Raw genomic sequence first — 24,806 nt, 5'->3', positions numbered from 1 at the left:
TTCCTGCATCTCCCTTCCTCTTCTCATAATCAAGGTTAATCAGGGTCAGTCTAGCCCGACCCTAAAAATAGGTTAAGGTTGGATTTTCAGACCCTAAGTCAGGATCGAACTGGGCTTGTTTAGCTCATGAGACGTAGGGTTGGGTTTGGGTTTTAAAAAGCCTAGCCCAACCTGACCCTATTGCAACCTAACTAGTATCCATATATCTGAGGCAAGGTTCAAAATCTAGTATCGGTCATTGCCAAAACCTTTTCGAATTGGGATCGGATCGGTCAAAAAACTCCCAAAATTGTTTTTTTGTGGATCGGATCATGTATCGGCCAAAGTTGGTGGGTGTTTTGATCTCGGGATCGGATTGGCCGATATTATTCGGTCGGATCGATCAGAAATCGATTGGGATCGGTCAATATCGATCAAGATAATATAAAAAAAACTTAAAAACTTTGAAAAAAAAAAATTCAATCGGATCGGTCAAGGATCGGATTGGATCGACCGATCCAGGGAACGATCCAGTCAAACCTTGTTGTATCGGTCTAATCTCGGGATTGGCCTCGACCAATACCGATCCGATCCAAACAATATCGGCCGATCCGATCCGAGATTCAGAACCATGATCTGAGGACAAAAATCTCCAATACAGAACAATACATATTGCTGATATTGGTATCGATATTGATATCGGTCCGATCCGATACCATGAACTAAATCCATGGCGGGTCATACACTCATCACGCTCAGGTCCCATGCAGTCACGCGATCACATTCTTTAATCTTTATTTTTGTTTTGGGCGCTTTTATTTTTGCATTGGAAAGGAAATCTGCTTAAGAAATGCAAAAACCGACCAACTCCCACCACTCGAAAATTTTACGAACATTTTGAGGGCGCGAGAACTTCCCGCTGCGAGCAGTTGGTCCTGACGTGGCTGTCAGTGAAACTGAAATCCATCTATCTCACTCATCTGCAGTTACATTCCTTCAATCTCATTTTTTTTTCAGTAATTGTTATATTTTCCATCATCTGCATTCCTAATTCTTTCATGGAAATCTTTCTCTCCTAGTGTTCTCAGATTTGGTTTCTAATTTTTCAGAGATCTATCATTTTCTTGCGAATTCCTTTAACCAATTTCAAATGTCGGTAAGTTATTGATCTTATTACTGTTCATGAAGTTGAGAGTTAAATTTTAGTCCAGAAATCAGTTGATTATTAGGTCTGTTTAGCTTCTAAATTGGGATGTAGTAATAGTGGTTCTTTTTCATTAATGCGAACTGATGCATTGGATTGAAATGCTGTTTACTAATGTTCATTGTTCTCTTATTAAAATTATTTAAGTTTTTTGTTTGGTAATGTACATTGTTGGGGATCTGCAACATATGAATATATAATGTATATTGTCTAGGCTCTTTAGGTTTTTTTGCCGTTCTCTGGGTAAGCCTAAGAGTAATGGTCATTGCCAATCCAGAAATGAAACTGCTTCTTGTTTGGTCATTGAGGGATGGCGTGAACCCCAGACTCTTGATTTTTAGACTTGTTAGACTCTGGTTCATCATTTGGATTTGTTACCGTTTATAAGGCGCATCAGGATGCCGTTGTTGCTTTTGGTTTGATCTGGAATTTATCTATAGTAATTTGATCACTGGCTTTAGTCATTTCAATGGAGTTGATGATATTCTTGTTGCGATAGGGGTTTGTAGGATTATGGGAATTCTTTGTGAACACAGAGAGGCGTGAGGGAGAGAGTGTGTAATCTTTTCTCCTTTGTTAGTGAAAACTGCTCTCATCTCTCCGTGGACGTAGGCACCTTGCCGAACCACGTAAATCCTTGCGTTGTGGTTGTGTGATTATTTCTTTCTATTTTTTGTTCGTTTTCTGCACCGTGCATTGGATTTCATTTTTACAATTCTGCTTTCATTTGTTCGACCAGAGTGTTTTGTGGCTCTTGTCTTGGGTCGTTGTGGAGTTTATAGTGGAAAATGGTTGAACTTTTTAAACTTTTTTTTCCCCCCTTCCTTTTGGGACGGTTTGGAATTTTCCTTTAATTAGATTACAAAACCAGATTATCAACCGATAAAAGATCACAAAAGCAAACTGACCTGTTTCAGTGTCATAACATAAACCCTTTCCAAACTCCTTTAATGAGCTTTACCACGGATTGGGTTGAATTAAGATTAACAATCAGCATAAGAACAACTTATTGAGTCCTTCAATCCTCTGATAATCCATGTTGAGCAACAAGACATTAAAGCGAACAACTACTTGAGTCTTATCTCTTTAGCAGTTCATGGTGGAAAACCATTCCCATATCTGGTGAACTAAGAGAGTAAATCAAAAGACTAATAGGGAAAAACTCCCAAGCTTTTAGGATTCAAAGGAGTTGTGGGCTATCTCATTAAGCCCCCAAGTCGGTTTTGGAGTTTCCAACACAGTTTTAAGAAAAAATCTAGGAGTGCATACTCTTTGTATACCTTGTCTGTTGGAGGTTCCAATGCAAAGTTGATCCATGTCATGAGCCCAGATTCTCATGGTGGTGTTGATATTGTTGAAGATGGGTTGTTGGACACTCTTGAAATGAGAACCGTGGAGGGAGAAGAAACTCTGGAGGAAGGGGAGTTCAGATTTCCTCACTGCTCTCGGGACAAGGAGTTGGCTGTCCCTCATCCTATTCCATTAACTGGTGGTGAATACCAATGTAAAGCTAGGTTAGAGTTAACCCAGCCCCAATTAAACCCAGAATAATTCACAGCGGTCAACTAATATTAACCCCAACAGCAGGATTTAAGCAAGGGCCGAAACTCAGATGTAAGGCCTCGATTGTAACCCAAAAATCCAGCCACTCAATAGGGCTGATAGCAAGGTCAAGTGCAAGTCCTAGGGTATTCAGCAAACCCTCCAAACTGGGATAGAATAGGATGTCCAGATCACCAATTATCAACAAACCACAAAATTAGAAAGTAGAAATCAGTGGATAAAAATCAAACCAGCCTGTAGAAAGTCTCCAAATTCAGGTTGAATGGAGATGAGATTGAAGAGGGGCTGCACTCCAAATTTTAGCCAATTCTGATGGCTAGAAGTTGAGATATGAAGACAACCCCAAATTAAAAGGTTTGGAGATAACTTGCAAACCAGTACCGCACTTGGGCTCCAAGTAAGATCGAGTGTAAGGTTTGCAGGGGTGATGTCTTGCAGCAAGTTTGGTGTAATTTTGATGGGCAGAAGTGAAGTTATGGGGGTGAAATGAAAATAGAAGTTAATGAAACTAGAAGGTTTCAGCCTGTGGAATGGGTTGAAAGTGAGGATCAAGTGGGGGGAATGGTGTGCTTCAAAACCCAGCAGATTGTGATGTAAGGTTGTGAAGTTATGAGGCTCTGAAGTTGCAGTAACAGTCAACTCGCAGGACAGCAGCAGCAACAGCTTTGTATATACTTGGAGAATAGCAGCAGTCTTTGATGGTTCTTCCCAGTACTTGTGTTGATCACAGGGCAGCAGCAACACAACAGTGGATAGATTGCAATGGAGGAGAAGATAGAAGAGAAAGGGGGGGGGGGGGGAGTAGGGGAATGACTCTCTCAGCCTGGGTTTCTCACCCACAGCTATCCCAGCTGTTGAAACGAGGTGGATCTCCCATACTTCGATGGCAAGCTTGGGCCAGAAAATTCTATTCTCAAAATTGTGTTCCTTCATTACAATAAGAGGTCTATTAATAACTTAGGCAAGCTTACAATAAAAATAGAAATTACTAAATCCTAACTAAAATAGAAGGTAATTAAAATTAGAAACTACTAGGCTTCATAATTCAGCCACATGCAAGGAACAAATTAGAAATTAATAAATATAGAAACTACTAAAGTTCACCAATCCTAATTGACTGGTCAAAGGAGGATCTTATCAAAATCGTTGGGCATCTTTGGTCCCTGCTTGGCTGGCTCGAGCTGGTCCAGTTCTGGCCCAACAAGGGACCTGGTTCGATTGGTCTTTTGCTTCTTCCTCTGGCCAGAATCTACATCAAATACTCTTATAATGAAGGGGTTCGAAGGACTAGGGGTTGGAAATATCTCTTCTTGAGAATCCAGGAGTACGAGGAGGGAATGCTCCTTCACTTTGTGGAGCCTTGTCTAGTTGATGGTAAGCATGTAGTTGTATGTCCGACAGAGGTAATTAGATCCGAGATGGTGCTTTTGGAGAACATATTAGTGGGCCAATTCCTAGGTAAGAGACCACCTTTTTTGGCTGTGAAAAACTCCCTTACAAACCAATGATGTTGTGTTGGGGGAATCGAAGTATTGTTTGCAGGATTCTGGCTTTTTTGTTTTCAAACTCTCCTCCGAGGATGACAAATTCAGAATACTTGAAGGAGGTGTGCGGTATGTTCAGTGTAAACCTATTGTTCTTAGGCCTGGGTTCCCCCCCCCCCCCCCATTTGGACTTGTCTAGGGCTTCCCTGACTTCCTTCCCAATCTGGGTGAACTTACCGGGACTACCTTTCCATCTTTGGTCGGAAGAGGCCTTGAGTAGAATAGGAAGCGTCATTGAGAATCCATTATTCACTGATAAATGCACTAAATTGAAAGGAAGTTTGTCTTATGCCTGAATGTGCGTGGATTTTCAGCTGATTCAGAGTTGATTGAATCAGTTGTTATTCAAGGAGAAGGTGGTAGGCCATTCTTCCAATCTGTGACGTATGACTGGAGGCCTGCCCGGTGCTCATATTGTAAGGTCTTTGAGCATGCTGATAACCAATGTCCCATCCTTGACAGTGTGACTAAGGCCCCCATTCAAGACATAGGAAATGAGGAGGTAATTTCTGCAGGTGTGAAGGACTTTCAGCAACTGAGGGGGAGAAGGAATAGGAAAAATGGCAAATCAATCATTCTCAGATAGCATCTGGGAGAAGGAGATGCAGTTCCAATTTTTCCGGAGAAGGAGAAGGAAACTTGCAGTGGTGGCGAACATGACCTTGTGAAACAAGGGGAAGGGGTTGCTGTGGAGTTGTTGAAGTAGGCCCCAATTCAGTCATATCAAGTTCATATTCAAAATGCGATATAGGGGGTGTTTCCTCTCCTATGTTGCAACACTGCACCCTTGATACTCGTTCAATTGGAGGGTCTACTTTGGGTAATGGTAGAAGGTTTGCAGTTCAAAGGGAGCTGGACGAGGAACACCTTGCTGCTATTGGAGTTGAAGAACAGATGGAAGGCCTTGTCCTTGATAGAGACATTTCGAAATTAGCTAAGACTGAGGTAGGTGATGTTTAGTGAAGATGGTAGCTTGCCCTTTTCATGTAAAAACCCCAATCTGTCGCACCCTGATGTAAACCAGCATGGAGAAAATAATGTGGGAGTGAGGACAGGTTGGATGATGTGGCAGCTCAAGATGGCATTGGCTGCAGAAGAAGTAACAAATTAAGAAATTTAAAAGCTTCTAATCAGGTTTCTGATGTGGCTGGGGAGAAGAGGCCAATAAAGATGGAGATAGGGGTGCCAGCAAAGATGGTGATGTGGTTGACACCACGGAGGATGAGTCATCCAAATTGAGCTCACCTATAGGTGAGGCTTGGTACTGTCATGTTAAAGAGATTCTTGAAGGCATTCCATCTGCTAATGGGGAGGACGATTCAAATCGCTCAACAGTGTTCTTTCCTCCCATAGGACCCCTATTCGTGGAACTGAGTAATGAGGACCCTTGTCAAGGTGGTAACAGTGAAGAACAGAATTGCACCTAGGTGCGGTTGGAAGGTACTCTATGGGTACGACTCATGTTAATGCCAACTCCATGCAAGTTGGAAGGAAGTCTCAGCATGTGGATTGGGTGAGCTCCTCCATTGCTACAAAGAATCGTCGTGGGATCTGGGTGATTCCTCCCATGCCTTCAAAGATTGATTTTGGGCAAAAGTCCATCTTAGGTCCATCTACTTCTCATCCACCCCAGTCGGTCAGGGTCACTAGGAGTAGGTCCAAGTGACTGGGTGATTTTTGGATGTCTTTTTGATGTCGATGAAGAAGAAGTTGATGGTGGTTAGAAGGGGTGGGGTACTTTTGATCATCTTATTGCTTGCCCCGATTGGCTAGGTTGTTTCTAGAGGCAGTCTCTGTCCTTTTTGTTTCCTCTTCGGTTTTCCTTCTAGCTTGTTTCGGCTGTAGGGATAAGCCGTTGATTTTGTTGTGAAGGTTTCTCCTTGTATTTGTTTATTATTTTTCCTTTTTTTTTCTTATTTTTTCCCCTATTTTTTAAGGGGAAAGAATTTTTGGGCTTTCTTGAATGTACATTCATTTACCACCCCCCCAAAAAAAAAATCAGCATAAAATGACCCATTGATGTTGCATAATTTATAATAGATTCATGGAAATGAGATATATTTTTTATGAAGATTGGTCTGTCGGATGATTCATAATCACCATCCTTTGGTATCTCAATTTTTTCAGCTCAAGGGTCATGTTTTTTTTTTTTTTAAATTTTGAAGCTGAATCTTGATCCTCTTGACGTTAAAGTGATTGAATTTGTGAGACAATTAATCTTTAATGTTGACAAGCTGGTAGATGACATACCTCAAGCCTTATCAGTTTGGCTCCTAGCACTGCAACAACAGATGCATAATCAGTCAATGCATATGGAAAGGAGTAGATATCATACCTTAAACAGATAGAAAAACAGTAATCTATTAACTAAACTCCCAACTACAAGGTTTCCCCAACATATCCTTTCTTCTTCTCCTTCCATTAAAGTTTCAAATCATTGCTCTCCTTGCTCACCTAACTGCAGAGAAGGAATCCTACCAACTCCAGCCTTGGCCTCCCACCAAGGTTTCCCTACTGCATGCCACACTAGAGCAGTTTTGAATTCCACAAAACTATGCTCCATCTCTAACACTACTAACAAGATCAAGGCTGAATTATTTCTCAAATTGTTCGTAGTGGGTATAATCCCTATTCTTTTTTTAAAACTTCATGGAAATAAAAGAAACTCCTATATATGGTAGGGAGAATCCCTTGCATCTTAAGTCTTCTTCAAAATAGAAACTATTCTAGAACCTTAATGAAATAGAAACTAATTACTTAATCCTTTATAGGACTTAAATCCCTAACACTGATGTCTATCTCTTTCCAATTTGAACCGTCATGATTACTGATGTCTTTTCAAATAAGCACCCTTTGGCTAATGCTGTCATTTTCTTTTGCATGCTACCTTTATTCACTATATTTGGTCTGGGTACAGCAAACTACATACGTCTATGTCATTATTGAAATTTTGAAGTAGTTCTATTAACATATATTTTGCTTGACTGCTTTTGCCTTTTGGTTTTCCTTTTCTCCCCAAGAAGCACCTAATTGGCATGTTATGTGCAGGTCCCAGTGTATCAAAGTGATCCGAACAAAGGTTCAGATCCCCCATTGACCATTACATCGAATTGGACGATCAATGTTTCAGATGTGAGATAAAAATTTAATTGAAATTCCATTATCTAGTTGAGATTATAACATCCTTACAAGCTGGGTTCCACTAGGGGTGCACTATCTGTTTACTCAAAATAATTGCAGATTCAAAACTCCAGTGATCAACTAATCATAATGATGTGCAAAGAAAGACGATGGTCTAGGAAATGGAGACAATTTAGGGAAATTTGTCCTGATCTCCATTCTTCAAAAGGTGATTAATATAATCTCCTCACTTAAAAACAATTAATTGAGCTCTAAAGAGGAAGAATTAATCACCTAAACGTCCCCTTTCTAATGGGGGTAGAAGGGGGGGGGGCATCTGTCACAAAATGCCCATGTTACTTCTAAAATGGTTACAGGTTATAAAGAGTCATTAACTAGGTGGTTGAAATCTCTTTCCTCTCTCTTACCCCCTCAGTTTTTACCAGTTTGGTTCAACTCAACCCTTTTTGCAGACCCTACCATTAGTTAATAACTAGAGAAGGGAGGGTAGTGAGCAAGTCATATAGATGGGACCAAACAAAGGTGAAAAGTGGAAAATAAAAAAAAGTTAATAGACGTATATGGAATCATTAGAAGGTGAAATCTGGGTATCTTCATTCTTAAGTTCCCTAATTAATTAATTTTTACCAAGGGAGATTCCATTAATTACTTTTTTTTTTCTTAAAAGAAGGGAGGTCAAGGTATATTTTCCCATCAAATTATTTTATCACTGTAATTCTGTTTACAGTCTGATGTTGTAGTTAATCCTTTTTGTCGTAAGCATGTGTCAGTCATTCAGACTGTTTTCATTTGCTGCTAGGCTTTGTCAGACTTGTGTTTCTGCTATTATTTCCTTAATTTTTGGGATCCTAATTTTGACTTTAATGTTCTCAACACACTTTGTACATACTTATTGATGAATTTTCATTTGCAATTTTTCTTTTGAATTGTTGGGAAATTACAGCCCATCATACACTATTTTGCTCTTTCCTGTTACAGACAAGGACAGTGAAAGTCAGCAATATTTCATTGGCTGTATCAGAGCAGGACATCAAACATTTCTTCTCTTTCTCTGGTGATATTCAATATGTTGAGATGCAAAGGTTGGTCTCTTATTATGTATCTGCTAACTGGTTTGTTACTAGTTCAATTCTGAAGAAAACTTGCATCACCTAATTTTAGGGAATCTGAAAGTTCTCAGCTTGCATATGTTACATTCAAGGATTCGCAGGGAGCAGACACAGCCGTTCTTCTATCGGTAAGTAAATTGTCTATTATAGGAATAGTGGTTAGGATTTAGAGGGTTAAACCTTTAGGGTATCATGTACTGACATTTAAACACTCTGAATCTTTTCTGTTTGGACTGTCTTTGAAAAATTCATGCAGGGAGCCACCATCTATGATCTTCCTGCCTATATAACACCGGTTGAGAATTACCAGCTGCCCCCTGAAGCTATTCCAGAGAACATGGTAATTCTGTGGTTCTGTCAAAATTCTCTGTTTATATATTTTGCAAGTATGGTTATTCCTCAATTGTTATAGCAGTAGGGAATTTCAACCTGTATGTACAAGGCATTTGGGGTGTTTCCCCTTGAGATGTTACCCAAGTACCTGATGTCTCCCTTGATTTAAGCCACATGGAGGGTTGATATTGCCATTCTGCTATTGGATAGGCAACAGGTATTGGGTACACCACATGTCAAATTTGTGGTCCAGTGCAACTGTATGCTCTACTAAGTACTGATCCGTTTTCTTTGTATTATTGACTGCCAGACCCTTTATCAAGGATTGACTTTTCAACCATTTTTAAAGCATTATTTTTCGACGAGGCAAAATCCTTTTCTGCTGAAATTTTCATGAGTATGGTGTGCATGGTTCGTGATCTCGGTATCGGCTGGATCGGATTGGCCGATACGGATCAGGATCGTCCAAACTCGGGCAAATATGACACTTTTGTTCCTGTTTTCTTATAAAAAAAAGTATTTTTTTACATTTTTACCCCTGTTCGTACAGCTGGATCGGATCGGTATCGAGATCAGTCTCGGCTGATATTGATCCGATCCGGCCAAAATCGGCCGATCCTATCCGATACCTCAAACTATGATGGTGTGACATGGACATGTGACCTCTATGCTTAGTGCCAACTAAGTTGCCATAGAGCAGAACCAAGGTATGTTTAGAGCTTGGCTAGGTGAGTATACATATTGATATAGAGACAGGATAGCTTCATTTAGCCAAACTTTCCTTTTCAGCTGAAGTTTTCCATGTTGAATTGGTGCAAATTAAGCTGCCACATAGCAGGAGTAGCTATGTAATTGGAAGGGGATTCTTGTTTTTGGTGTATTTTATTGACCCTGGTGGGTTCAGGTTATATTGAAACATGATTAGTTATAGCCTATATATCGGCTCCTTTCTTCTAGTTTCTTATAGTTGGAAGTTAAAGAATGTAAGAGAACAAGGAGACAGATGAAAGTAGAAGGTTGGAGAAGAAGAACAAGAAAAGGAGAAGATAAATTGTTATGTATGTCTCGAATTCTTGGACCCGTTTCGAAGAATGACCCGCCCTCGACATTTTTGGTGGCAACCCGATGGAGGAGTATTTATGTTCCTTACCCGCTTTATTGTAAAGATGTGTAAGATTTGGGGTTTTTCGTTCTAGGGTTTCTGAGAGAGAGCAGCAGCGCCGTTTTGGGTGTTCTTGAGATCTCCATTGTAATCTTTTCTCCGATTTGCATAGTGAATCATCTTCGCCTTGGCCTGTGGATGTAGCACACCATACTGATGTGTGAACCACGTTATATCTCTGTGTCCTCTTACTATTTCTTGTTTCTTTTTTTTTGTGTTTTTGGTTGGTGTTTGCTATAACAAACTGGTATCAGAGCTCTTGGTTGCTTCGATCACTGCATCCATGGCTCCTACATTAACGAAGTTCGATATTGACAAGTTCGATGGGAGCATTAGCTTCAGCTTATGGCAAGTTCGGATGATGGCTGTTCTTACACAGCAAGACTTGAGGGAAGCCCTATTTGGAAAGGCGAAGAAACCTGCAACTATATCCGAGGAGGAGTGGAACAAGATGGATATCAAAGCCCTTTCGGCTATCCAGTTATGTCTTCCAAATGATGTTTTGCAAGAAGTTCTCTCAGAGAAGACGGCTGCTGAGTTGTGGGTGAAGTTGGAAAACCTATATCTCACCAAATCTCTCACCAACAGGTTGAGATTAAAGCAACGTTTATATACCCTTCGTATGGGTAAAGGTAGTTCACTTAAATCCCATATTTCTGATTTCAATTCTATTGTTACTGATTTGAAAGCAGTAGATGTAAAAATTGATGATGAAGATTTAGCTCTGTTACTGTTATGTTCTCTGCCTCCATCATATAAGAATTTTAGGGACACCATGATTTATGGTAGAGAGACCATCTCTGTTGAGGATGTTAAAACGAATCTGCTAAGCAAGTAGGAAATTGATGATGAGTTGACATTAAGTAAATCAGAGGGTGTTGGTTTGGTGGTTAGAGGGAGAACTTCTGAAAGAGGTTCAGACAGTGACAAGAAGAAGGCTAGATCAAAATCTAGGCACAAGAATTTGTCTTGCAATTACTGCAAGAAGAAGGGGCACATTAAATCTGAATGCTACAAGCTTTTAAATAAGCAAAAGGCAAGTGGTGGTATCCAAAACCAATAGAAGAAAGAAAGCTCTGTAGAGGCTAGTATTGCTGCAGATGAGAATGATTCTGAGATGCTTTTGGTGACTGATGACAGAATCAGATCACATGATGAATGGATTCTTGATTCCGGGTGTTCCTACCATATGTGTCCTAACCGTGAATGGTTCTCCACATATGAATCAGTTCAAGGTGGAGTTGTGTTGATGGGCAACAATGTTTCTTGTAAAATAGTTGGAAAGGGGACAGTCAGAATTAAGATGCATGATGGCATTATCAGAACCTTGTCTAATGTTAGACATGTTCCTGACTTGAAGAAGAATCTCATCAGTTTATGCACTTTTGATTCAAATGGGTGTAAATATACAGCTGAAGGTGGAGTCATGAGGATCAGTAAGGGTGCTCTCTTGTTGATGAAAGGAGTGAAGATTGGTAGTCTGTATGTGTTGCAAGGTATTACAGTCACTGGTTCAATTGCAGCAGCTTCATTATCTATGTCTAAGTCTGATGCTACAAATTTATGGCACATGAGATTGGGTCATATGAGTGAAAGAGGGATGGCATCGTTGAGTAAAAGAGGTCTATTATGTGGTCAGAGTACAGGTAAAATGGAGTTCTGTGAACATTGTGTGTTTGGAAAGCAGAAGAGGGTCAGCTTCAGTATTGCTATTCACAAGACCAAGGGAACTCTGGACTACATTCATTCAGATCTTTGGGGGTCCTCCAAGGTTCCCTCCATGGGGAATGGTGCTAGATATTTGCTCACTTTCATTGATTATTTTTCTAGGAAGGTCTGGGTCTATTTCTTGAAGCACAAAAACGAAGTATTTGTTACTTTTAAGCAGTGGAAAATTTTGCTTGAGAAACAGACCGGGAAGCAAATTAAGAGGTTGAGAACCGACAATGGCCTAGAATTCTGTGAAGGTGATTTCAATGAGTTTTGCAAGAATGAGGGGATTGCAAGACACCACACAGTTGTGAAGACACCCCAGCAGAATGGAGTTGCAAAACGTATGAACAGAACCTCGTTAGAAAAGGCAAGGTGTATGTTGTCAAATGCAGGATTGGGCAAGGAGTTTTGGGCAGAAGCAGTAAACACAGCAGCTTGGTTGGTGAATAGGTCTCCTTGTACAGCTATTGAGTGCAAGACTCCAGAGGAGGTCTGATCAGGTAAGCCTGTAGACTACTCAAATTTAAAGATTTTTGGATGTCCTGCTTATGCACATGTGAATGATGGGAAGTTGGAATCTAGGGTCAAGAAATGTATTTTTCTTGGGTATGGATCTGGAGTAAAGGGATTCAGGTTGTGGTGCCCTGATCCAAAGTCTCCTAAATTTCTTATTAGCAGAGATGTTACTTTTGATGAGTCTGCTATGTTGCATCCTAGGAAAGAAACTCACATTCAGTATGATGAAAGGCAGAAAAATTCTGGGGAGAAGGTGGAGTTTGAAATTAATGGTCCATCTTCAAACAAATCAAAATCTACTTCAGTTCAGCTGCCTACTTTCACTGAAGAAGATGAAGCTCAAGGGGATCAAGAAGAAGAGCGGTATAGCATTGCCAAGCATAGACCAAGAAGGAATGTTAGACCACCACAAAAATATGGGCATGCTGAAATTGTTGCTTATGAATTGTCTGTTGCAGATACAATTGAAAATAGTGAGCCTGCAACATATTCAGAAGCTATTTCTTCAGTTGATTCCACAAAGTGGTTGATTGCCATGAATGAGGAGATTGAATCTCTTCATAAAAATCAGACTTGGGAGCTTGTCAAGCCGCCAAGAGGGAAGAAAATTGTTGGCTGCAAATGGGTTTTCAAAAGGAAGGAATCTACCTCAAGTGTTGAAAGTGCTAGGTACAAGGCAAGATTGGTTGCAAAGGGCTACAGTCAGGTATATGGTGTTGATTTTAATGATGTTTTCTCACCTGTTGTTAAGCATAGCTCTATTCGTGTCTTGCTTGCTTTAGTTGCCGTGCATGATTTGGAGTTGGAGCAACTCGATGTGAAAACAACATTCTTGCATGGTGAATTAGAAGAACAGGTTTATATGCATCAACCTGAGGGTTTTGTTACTGAGGGTAAGGAGGACCATGTATGCTTATTGAAGAAGTCTCTTTATGGTTTGAAGCAGTCTCCTAGACAGTGGTATAAGAGGTTTGATTCTGTTATGGCAAGTTTTGGTTACAATAGGTGCCAACATAACTGTTGTGTATATTTCAGAGAACTCTTTGATGGCTCATTCATATATTTGCTGTTATATGTTGATGATATATTGATTGCAACCAAAGATATGAATGAGATTAATAGGTTGAAGCAACAGTTAAATTCTGAATTTGAGATGAAGGATTTGGGGGCAGCAAGGAAGATTCTTGGTATGGAAATTAAGAGGGATAGAAAAGTAGGGAAGCTGTGGCTATCTCAACAGAAATACATTGAGAAGGTATTGGAGCGTTTTGGCATGAAAGATGCCAAACTTGTAAGTACTCCTATTGCATCTCATTTTAGACTTTCAGCTGCTCTATCACCTCAGACAGATGAAGAGGTGAAGTACATGTTACATGTTCCATACTCTAGTGTAGTTGGTTCCATTATGTATGCTATGGTTTGTACACGTCCTGACATTTCACAGGCAGTTAGTGTGGTGAGTAGGTATCTGTCATGTCCAGGTAAAACTCACTGGGAAGCAGTGATATGGATACTTAGGTATTTGAAGGGGACCTCTGGTATTTGCTTGGAGTTTGGAAGGAATGGTGACAGCTTATCTGGTTATGTTGATTCAGATTATGCAGGTGATCTTGACAATAGGAGATCACTCACAGGTTATGTATTTACTCTTAAAGGATGTGCGGTTAGTTGGAAAGCTACTTTACAGGCTACAATTGCATTATCTACTACTAAAGCAGAGTATATGGCAGTGACTGAGGCAGTTAAAGAAGCTATTTGGCTTAGAGGTTTGTTGGGAGAGCTCAGCATGGATCATGATGTGACTATTGTCCACTGTGATAGCCAGAGTGCTATTCACTTGACTAGAGATCAGATGTATCATGAGAGGACAAAGCACATTGATGTTCGGTATCATTTTGTTAGAGAGATAGTTACTCAAGGCAATATTCAAGTGTTGAAGATTGGTACTGAAGACAATCCAGCTGATATGTTGACAAAGCCTTTATGTGCTACCAAGTTCGAGCATTGCTTGAACTTGATTGGAGTTTGCCACGTTTGAGTTGAGCCTTTTTGGAAGGGCTATTGGAGAAGATGAAGATTTCAGCTATGTATTTGCATGTTAGAGGAGAATTCAAGCCATGGTGGAGATTTGTTATGTATGTCTTGAATTCTTTGACCCGTTTCGAAGAATGACCCGGTCCGACATTTTTGGTGGCGACCTGATGGATCGACTTGGATCCGATGGAGGAGTATTTATGTTCCTTACCCGCTTTATTGTAAAAATGTGTAAGATTTGGGGTTTTTCGTTCTAGGGTTTCTGAGAGAGAGCAGCAGCGCCGTTTTGGGTGTTCTTGAGATCTCCATTGTAATCTTTTCTCCGATTTGCATAGTGAATCATCTTCGCCTTCGCCCGTGGATGTAGCACACCATACTGGTGTGTGAACCACGTTATATCTCTGTGTCCTCTTGCTATTTCTTGTTTCTTTTTTTGGGTTTTTGGTTGGTGTTTGCTATAACATAGATGATGGTGCAATGATGTGTTGACATGATTTCTTCAATGATTTCACATAGCAGCCCCTTCCTTGGAACCCCTTTGTAACCTAGGGGTCCAAAGAGAGGGAAAGGAGGTGAAGGGCTTGTAGGATGACTCTCAAACTAACAATGTGCGCTCTGATACCAAGTTGGAAGTTAGAATGTAAGAGAACAAGGAGAAAGATGAAAGTAGAAGGTTGGAGGAGAAGAAGAAGAAGAAAAGGGGAAGAGAGATGATGGTGCAATGTTGTGTGTTGGAGAATTATCTCTACCACACCTATATTACTTCACTAATAAGATGAAAGGAATTACATAAACCTCCCTAGGGAGGTAAAAGGTAAAAAAGAGAAATTACAATATAAGACAACTAGACTATGTTCTAGTTCCTAAAATACCCTTATTACATAAAATCTACTTACTCCATCTCCCCCCTAAATTTTTTTTCTTCTAAAAGTTACTCTCTTATTAGGTTATTTATATTAGGGAAAATTTCTATCACTCCCTTGAACTTACACTCTATTTACTATTTTACTCAGACTCCCCTGTCAGAAATTTTACCTCTGATTCCCCCCCAAAATTAAACATTTACCTCGTCTTCTCCCCTATTATTTTGAAATGGCCAAATTACCCTTCCTAATGACCTGTTAACCGGTTGTCATCACCTTACACTATTTTTTCTTGTTATATTTATTTTATCATTAAATCATTGTCGTCTTCTTCTTCTTCCTCCTCCACGGAATACATCCTCCGCTTCTAACCACGTTGGCACACCCCCACCCCACCCCTGTTGCAACCTTAGGATCACCCTTGCCCCCCCTATCCCTACCCCTACGCCTCCCTCCCTTGTTACCGCAGCCCACCATTCTACCTTGCCCCCTCCCACCAGAACCCACCCGTGTTACATACTCAGCCCCACCACTGCTACACATTCTACCCTTGCAATTTCAACCTCCCAAGCATCCTCCCTTCTGAACGTATCCCCACCCCACCCCACCCCTACTGCAACCCGACGACCATCCCACCCCGACCCTACAAATCCCACCTTGCCCCACCCTACAAATACCTTCCCCACCCCCACTCCTGAGTGAGAGAGAAAGAGAGAGAAAGTAATGTCAGACTGGAATACCAGTCCCAAAAAACCCACAAAATTTCAAATAGGAACAGAACCACAATTAGAAACTTAGAGTTTTATGATCAAACCAGCCAAGTGATGGTCACCCCACTTGGATCGAGTGTAGAGAACAGTAGGGGGAAGCTTGCCTCCAAAATTGGTTCAATTCTGATGGTCTGATGTAGAGGTATCAAAGAGTTACCAAAATAGAAGGTTGTGAAAAAGCCCTTAAAAAGGTCTGGACTTGAGGTGCAGATCGAGTGAAGAAGGGATGGAGATGATCCTCTGCTGAAAGTCTCAGCAAATTGTGCTGGTGGATTTGGAAGATGTGAGAGATTTCCCAAATTCGAAGGTTGTAGCCTACAGGCCTAACCAGTCCGCAGAACCCTCTCAAACTGGGGTCGAGTAGAGATGATGGTTGGGAGGTTGTATGCTCCAAAAATCTGCTAGAACTGTTGGCCACTTGTTGAGATTGATCTCTACAATTCACAGCACCAATTCTGGGATTGCAGAGCAGCAGCAAGGTGGTTCGATCCTCTTAACTGAAGAACAGCAACAGCCACACTCCCATACTCGATGACTAATCTGGCCAGAAGATTCTTTTCTCAAATTGTGTTCCTTCATTAAGATGTGATGCCTATTAATAGCTTAGGCAAGCTTACAATAGAATAGAAACTTTCCAAAATAAAAACTAATCGAAAGTAGAAACTCAGTAAAATAGAAACTGCTAAATCCTAACTAAAATAGAAGGTAACTAAATAAAAACTACTTGCCTTTATAATTCAGCCACATGCAAGGAATAAATTAGAAACTACTTAAGTGCACCATTCCTAGCTGACTGGTCAAGGAAAAATCCTAACAAAATCATGGAGCATCTTTGACTGGTCAAGGGGGATCCTATCACAATCGTGGGGTAAAATAGATCCCTGCTTGGCTGGCTCGAGTTGGTCCTGCTGGGCTGGCTCGAGCTGGTCCATCTCTGGCCCAAAAAGGGGCCTGGTTCGATGAGTCTTTTGTCTCTTCCTCTAGCCAGAATCTACATCAGAAAGGGAATGGATGAATGGATGAATGATTCTTCGTATTGACAATTTTCTGAAAATCCCATTTTTATAGAGCAGAAATATGAAGGCTTCCATGAAATCTTGGAAGACATGCTCTTAGGAATGCAGAGTTGCCCACTGCCCTGTTGGTTCCATGATTGTAAATGTGTGGGCTGATGTAATGTGATGCCGTTTCTTCCTCCTTTTTTCAGCTCCAATTTGTACCCTCTCAAATCTCATCCAAAAATACTGAAATAGACAAAAGAAGAGAGAGATGCAGATGCCGACACAGCAACAGGACAGGTTGAAGCTTCTGTTTGTTGTTAGCAAGCCATGGCGATATATTATATCGCTACAATCCAAGCCTCGATTCTCATCTTCTCAACTTCATTTTCCTCTTTTATTTGGAATCTAAGGCAACCCTTAGTCGTAGATTGTGGTTAGATTTTCTTTTCATAGTTTTGCTTTTCAAATATATGCTATGTAAAAAGAATAGGCAAAAAATTATTGTTACAAGGGAATATTATTTCTGTAGAACTGCACAAGGTATAGAGGATAACGTTGAGGTCGGAGAATGTGGAAGCGAATTGGTGAGGACAAAGGGGCTATTTTGAAGACCAGATTTGAAGAGGTGAGAGTGGACTTGAGTGAGTTTGGGGATGGAGTTAAAAGTCTCTAGCAGAGGTAAGTAGCTCTGTTCTGCTTCTCTCTTGCTGCTGTACTTGTTGTTGTCTGAAAAGTGAAGCGCAAATGTTCCAGTTGTTGAAGGCAGTATTAAGGTGGATATTGTTTTGAATGATCGACTGGCTTTAGTTTTGATTGACGAAAAGTGCATTGTAATCTTGGATCCTAGATCTCCATGAATGGAAAATTGGCAATGGAACCTCTCTCTCGATCTCACCCACGCCTCTTGACCAGTCTCTTCGATTCAGGTGTACAAAATCATAGATCATCTTAGTCATTGTCTCACCAAGTGAATTCGGTGAAACCATTGAAGAGTGTGTGTGGGTGGCCGCGGGGTTGCAGCAGGGATGTGTGATGTAGGTTTATCACCAAATTGAGCTTCTTTCCCTAGAAATAAGTCTAGGGTTGGGTTATGGACATGTTGGGCCTTTGATCCCATGGGTTTTCTATGTAATAGGCCACTTTAATGGGCCTAAAATATGGGTACATAGGTTGCATACGGGATTAACCCAATACTTAATTTATTTTCATGTTTTAGTGTTTTAAATTGAACCAGTTGAACCACTGGTCCAATTTAAGTGATTTTAGAATATTCTCTTAGGATAAAATCTTTTTTAACTTAAGTCATATTTTAGGGTCCACACCTCTACACTAATTTTAGAGGGAGTATTTTGTATGAGGAGTCAGCCTAGTGATCAAACGCCTAGGCTGAATAGGAATTAGGCCATTGGACATATTATAAATAAAGTAGTTCGTGGGAGGCTCCCCACAATTCAGAATTCAAAAATCAATCTCTTGCTTGCTGCTGCCTTGCTCTATTGAGTGTTGCCATGTGAGTCATATCAAGGTGAAGGGACTGGTGGATCTCCAGTGGACTCCTTGCATCTTGTAGATCGGAGGACCTGCTACTTGTCTTCAAGCTGCTGCCATTGGAAACCTGCAACTCCAAGTAAGTGGTTAATATTATTAGCCATTCCCCTTCTTCTCCTAATCCTCTAAACCCAGCCCCATCGATCCCCATTGTCATCCACCATTAAAACCTATCGATCTATTAAACCCAAAACCTTCACAATTCTGTCCAACACAATTCCACCATCAAATTTTATCCAATTTTCAACCATAGTACCCTCACAGCATTCCCTTCACTCGATCCTAACCTCAGCCCCATCCCATCATCTAAACCCTAATTCCCCTCAACTCCCTTTAAAACCCAAAACCCTAAATTACAGTTCAACCACATCCAGCCTCCATACCTTGGCCGGGTGACCCTCTCTACTCCTAGAAAACTCGACCTGAAGCCCTTGCCCTAATTCCACTTCTAAACCCTAGATTCCATCACTTAAATCTTTTCCAAAACCCAAAACCCTAACCCTAGTTGCTGCCCAAATCCGTCTTACCTACTTTTAACCATCCAAAACCTATAAAACCTAGCTCATTAGACTCCCCTACACCTGCCTAGCTTTACCATATAAGATACATCCCTATTGACCTAACCCTAACCCTAAAATTGACCTAAAACCTCAATTCTGCCCCCATCGAACCACAGTTTAACAGGTCCTGGTTGTCTGGCTCCTAGTAGGTCTCCTACCTATCTAGGACTACATTAATGGGGGTGGGGGTGGGGGCGGGGGCGGGGGTGGGGGTGGGATGCGATGCATCAGAAGAGGAAGGGATGCATTCGGAAGAAGAAGATAAAGTTAAAAAAGGAGGATTAAATAATAAAATTAACAAAATAAAAAACAATTAAAAAAAATAGAGAAAGGTGATGAGAATCGGTTTAAAGGTCGTTAGGAGGGGGTAATTTGGCCATTTCAAGATAACAAGGGAGAAGAAGAGGTAAGAGTTCACTTTTTTGGGGGAATCAGAGGTGAAACTTTTGACAGGGGAGTTTGAGTAAATAGAGTGTAAGTTTAGGGGAGTGATAGAAATTTTTCCTTTATATTATTGTCTGCCAACCATAAATTATTCTACCTTCTTCTCTGCCGAATCAGGATTGTCTTAGGTTGGGTGGATTGTTAGGCTGATCGTTGTTTCGCGTTTGGGTCAGCGAAAATTTGTACTGAATCTGACCTGTTTCCTTCCTATTGCTTAGGTTCTCACCTTGAGACTTATAAAACTGAGAACTCTTGTTGAGACTAGCTGGAGATTGGTTGGATAGACATGTTGGTTTCCAACTGAAATGGGTCTAAACCATGGTTTAAGATTTCGGCGAGGTCTCGCCAAGATCTCACTATTATCTCGGTTTTGCAGGTTGTCGAGTCGAGATTGAAGGCGATACAGGAATCATGCAATAACTCGACCGAGATCTCGGTCACTCGCCGAGATCTCATGATATATCTCGGTATCGGTCGAACCAGACCATCTTAAAGCTTAAAAAATACCGAGTCTCGTCAAGATTTTGACCCCTCTCGCCTATCTCTCTCCTGTCTTGTCTCTGTGAAGGGGAAACTCCATATTTGGGTACTTTTTTCAGTTTTTTTTGGCAAATCACACTTCCAAGTCCCAACTAAAGCTTGATTCATTGAAGATTGAAGCTGCAAATCTCATCTTCAAGCTGCATTGCATCTCAAGAACATTGTTTGGTATTCATCTCAAAAACTATTTTTTCATAGAAACATGATCTTTAGGGTCTTGCCCCCCAGCCATACATGTCGGTTCCGGTTCTAGTTCTGCGGGCACCATCTAGTAGCGGTGGCTCTCGATTGAGTTCCTTATGTTTCGGAGATATATACCCTAGGTTAGGGTACCTCTAGTACGCTGATGACTCGATTTATAGGGCTATTATGCATGATTTTGAGCATTACTTCCACCATCATATGTCATGACCAGCCTTTGTGATGCAATCAGAGTAGAGCTTGATTCAACAACAACAACGTGGTCATTTTGATGATCCGGCCTGACACTCATTTCAGTACTAGCTTGTATTTATTTAATTTATGTGACTATGTCTCTTTCTAAGTTTCTAACAATTATGAACAAACAATCGAACCATCAGGCCATCACTATGTATGATTATGAAATATGAATATGATGCCTAAGGCTTAAATGGTTTATGGTTTGATGTATTTTAGGTCCTAGGGCTTATTTAAGTTGTTTTACACCTCTACTTTATTATATGAGTTCTTAATATTGTTTGGAATAGCCTAGGGTAGACCTCACGCACGCTGTGGACTGTCAACTTAGGGTCCGTAGTCAAAGTACCATTTGGGTTTGAATTTGTTAAAACTAATGGTTCCACTGTGTTTAGAAGGCCTAAAATAGGGGGAATGCCAAGTTTCAGCCCCTATCTTGGCCATATGGCCACCGAAACCAACCATCAAGTTGAGAAAAAGAAACACAAGATCTCGCCGAGATCTCAGTATATCTCGGTTTCATGGCCTGGCGAAACCAGTGGCAAAACCGAGACCTAAAACCTTGGTCTAAACAGGATTCATGAAGCCAACCCCATTCAGTTGGGATGAGGCTTATTTTCGTTCAGTTGACTTATAGAGACCCCTGCCCAGTCAAACTCCTATTCTGAATAGAAATTGCCTACTCAGATTGAATTAAATATCTAACCCAATACAAGAATATCTCCTGCTGGAATTCTCTCATTTAAAAATCCTAACTAACTTCCCTTCGTGAAAAGAATTATTACCATTCTCCTCTCTAACTGGACTACTACCAAAAGGGAAGGAAGCTCCTGAATTACTTCCTAAGAACTCTTTATAGAAAATGTGAACATATTACGGCAAAAACAAAAACGGCTTTGAATTGAAATAAAATCACAAAAAGGTTCTGCATGTGTTTTAGTACCAAAAGCATAGTTGTGACTGCGACTAGGCGACCCAAGGCATTGGAGGAGCGCCTAGGTGCGCAATATATAAGTATATGTAATGTAGCAAAGATAATTTATATAATTAGGCTTATATGCAACATAGAAGCCATATCAGTGCAATATGATATAATTATGCTAGTAATGACCTATTATGAGAAAACCAACATTTAATAAATAGAGCATAGGATATAGTATAAGCATATTCATCGAAAAATAAAATAAACATAAATCAATGTAAACTCGTCAATGTGTCAACAAGGTGTGCCGTCATCTTGGACCCCAAGAAAAAGCCTGGCTACCTAGATGTCTAGGTGACACCTTGACAACTATGACCAAAAGTGAAGGACCCGTTGTTTGTTTTATTTTGGAGTTCTAGTCCTGCTAAAATTGAAGATGGAGATCTTTCTTCTCAAAGTTTCGGAAGTTTCTCTTGGTGTATGGTATTTAGTTCTAACCATATTTAAATTTTAGAATGCTTCCTTAGTATTGACTTTTGGGGCAAAATGGTCAATATCTGACTTGTACAGCGGGGCCTGTGTACGATATAATGCTTGCTTTTGCATATGCTTTGACTCGTGAACCCAGACTCCAGGGGAGAACTTGAATACTGTTAATAGTAAAAGTGAAATCATTCTTCTTATGACCATTTCTGTTCTTAGTGAGTTAGTGTTGGTTAAATAAATAAAATCTCATCACTTTGCAAAATGACCACAACTTATTCTAAAATGACTTAATAGCCAGTTGTTCATTGTAGATAAATGCTGAATTTTATTGTTACAGTTTGTTGAAATTCATATTTAACACTGATTTCAATCATGTCGCACATTTTGGTCACAATCCCATTGAATGGTCAGCTAGTTGTCTGCCGAATGGCCCAAATCTTATATTGTAGATCAACATTCCATTCATGTTCTATATTGTTGAAATTTGAAGCTTTTGACGTCTTTCTTGACTCTGCAGTTGCAATCAACTGTTTTTTCGTTTGACCATTTTTAACTCCACCACCAAGTACCCTGGATTTTAATCTATTGAATTATAAAAGTTGTTGCTGACAAACTTTCTGGTCGAAAAGATCGTAACCAAAAAAGTGTAGTATCATGTTGGCTATGCTATTAAAAAGTTGGTACTGACAAACTTTCAATTTGAGAAGCATCTTTTGTTTATTAACGTAATCCAATGCACACCAATCATAGATCAAATAAACAGGCAACCTCTTCATGCTTCCATGAGGATTATACTTGCCACCAAATGTCTGGTGACCCACTTTGGGATTGAAATAAAAAAATTTCTGGGTAAAATATGTACCAAGCTTTTTAAAAGAAATCAGGATTTTTTGGATAAGTGAAATCATGTTTTGTAATTTGTCCATGTTGATCTTACCAGAGGAGAAGAGGACACTGAAGTTTGTATTGATTTATGTTCTGTTCTGTTCTTAATGGGTGTATTATTGTCAGTAAATTACCACATTAACACCCCTGATAGATTTTATGATTTGTTTGTACAGACATAGTCTGGCTAAGATTGAATCTTGTTTTCCTCTTTTTTTAAAGCAATTTCATTCTAATAATTTTTTATTATATGGTAGAAGCCTTCTAATGCCAATTCAGCTGTTAAGAAGGCCGAGGATGTCGTGACCAGCATGCTTGCTATGGGCTTTGTACTGGGGAAGGATGCCTTCAACAAGGCAAGGGCCTTTGATGAACGGCATCACTTGATGTCGAATGCCTCTGATACTGTTGAGTCCCTTGACAGAAGGATGGGCCTGAGGGAAAAGATAAGCATTGGGACTTCTATGGTCAATGAGAAGATGAAGGAGATGGACGAGCGGTTCCAGGTGTCTGAGATGACAAGATCAGCCATTGGATTGGCTGAGCAGAAGGCAAGCAGCGCAGGGTCAGCCCTGATGAACTACCACTACATCTCAACTGGTGCATCATGGGTGTCAAGTGCCTTAAGCATGGTTGCCAAGGCAGCTGAGGATTTGAGCCAGACTACCAAGGAGAAGGTTGACAAAGCTGAGGAAGAGAAGAAAGAGACTATCTATAGGTATAGAACAGGGATTGTTAATGACTTTGCCTCTCTCCATCTCAATGAGCCTTCAACAGGGGAGCCCCCAATGGTGCCAATCGATGCAGCCGATGAAGGTAAGCTCGGCATCATATGATTGCTGAGTTCTATATTTTTATATTTTGATTTTCAGTTTTTCCCACTTCTTGTATATTGTTTTCTTCTGTTGGATTGAATTTGATAGAGTGCTTAGTTGTTGTAGAATGTAGACCATGTAAATAAATGCATTTAAAGACTTTCGCCTTCCCTGACACTCTTTGTTTGGGACTCCTCTTCCTATTAATTCACCATGGTTTGGGAGTCCCTATTTTGACCTTTGGAAATCCACATAGCTTCCTAGTTAATTGTTACAAATCTTTTGACAATTCACACTTCAAAAGTTTGGAAATGATTTGCAACTGCCTGGTTTAAAGCTCGTCTCCCTCCCTTCCTGACAAAGAAATGACCAAAATGCTGCAGCTTTCTTTTTTTTTTGGTTCAATATAAATGAATCTTTTATTGTCAACAAATGAACCATAGGAGAGAATTTCAGTCGTTTCGTCATAGAAACTTGAAACATCGCATGGTGGAAATAATTACTGCGATTGGATAATTAATACAGTTGAATAAGAATATATGGTATAGTTACAGTATATCAGAAGACACTGAGACCTCAAGAAGAAGAAGGTTATAAACCAAGGGGTGGAAATAACAAATTTCATATGCAGTTTTAACTGAAGTTGAGAGACGGAAGACAATAATAATATTGGGATTTTTGAGAGGAGACTATAGTTAATCCAAAATTTTAGTCAGATAGCTTTGTGAAATTCATGTTATTATTTCCTCATAACTGTTTGATCGATAACACCACGGGGTTTGAGTGTATGTCCTTCATGGATGGATTCTAAGCGGCCCTTACAGGCCTCCATCAGTTCCGTAAAGATCGGAGGGCCGTTCTCCGGTCTTAGAACTAGATTAAAAGAGTTCAACCCGGATAAATTTCTCCGTAAACCACATTGTTTGGCCGTTAACTTATATTGGTCGAGTTTATTAGTGGATGGGGATTTTACTATGGACAGTCCAAGATCTCCTACTAATGTGAAGGAAAGTTGATCTATAATGCAAGGGTAATAAAATAATAAAATAATAAAATAAAAAGGAGAAAAAGAGGATAGAGTTTTGCTTTACAGACGAAACAATGGCGTCTAGCTTGGGTAAGGAAGCCTATCTCATCTCTAAGAGATAAAGTTAGGGATTTAATTTGCACTCTTCTATTTCATATTAGCCTATTAAATAGGGAAAGCCAAACAAGTAGTAAAATTTACAACTGGTA

At 40.2% G+C, this 24,806-nt stretch overlaps 1 protein-coding gene across 3 annotated transcripts; it reads left to right on the top strand.

Annotated features, from left to right (window-relative positions):
* Positions 1–982: 982 nt before the first annotated feature.
* Positions 983–23,689, top strand: LOC122666541 (binding partner of ACD11 1-like). 3 transcript variants are annotated; one of them, XM_043862554.1, is made up of 6 exons: positions 983–1,135; positions 7,339–7,422; positions 8,410–8,513; positions 8,593–8,668; positions 8,797–8,880; positions 23,013–23,689. In XM_043862554.1, exons 1-6 carry the CDS (start codon positions 1,130–1,132, stop codon positions 23,589–23,591), a joined length of 933 nt encoding a protein of 310 aa, XP_043718489.1. In that variant the 5' UTR covers positions 983–1,129; the 3' UTR covers positions 23,592–23,689. The 3 variants fall into 3 exon arrangements, with proteins under 3 accessions (XP_043718489.1, XP_043718491.1, XP_043718490.1); XM_043862555.1 differs by having other exon boundaries at positions 984–1,135; positions 23,016–23,687; XM_043862556.1 differs by lacking the exon at positions 7,339–7,422 and having other exon boundaries at positions 23,013–23,688.
* The last annotated feature ends 1,117 nt before the right edge of the window (positions 23,690–24,806 follow it).

The sequence above is a fragment of the Telopea speciosissima genome, chromosome 7 (assembly GCF_018873765.1).
Source record: "Telopea speciosissima isolate NSW1024214 ecotype Mountain lineage chromosome 7, Tspe_v1, whole genome shotgun sequence".
In the NCBI taxonomy this organism is placed as follows: domain Eukaryota; kingdom Viridiplantae; phylum Streptophyta; class Magnoliopsida; order Proteales; family Proteaceae; genus Telopea; species Telopea speciosissima.
This window is presented reverse-complemented; position numbering and strand designations above follow the sequence as displayed.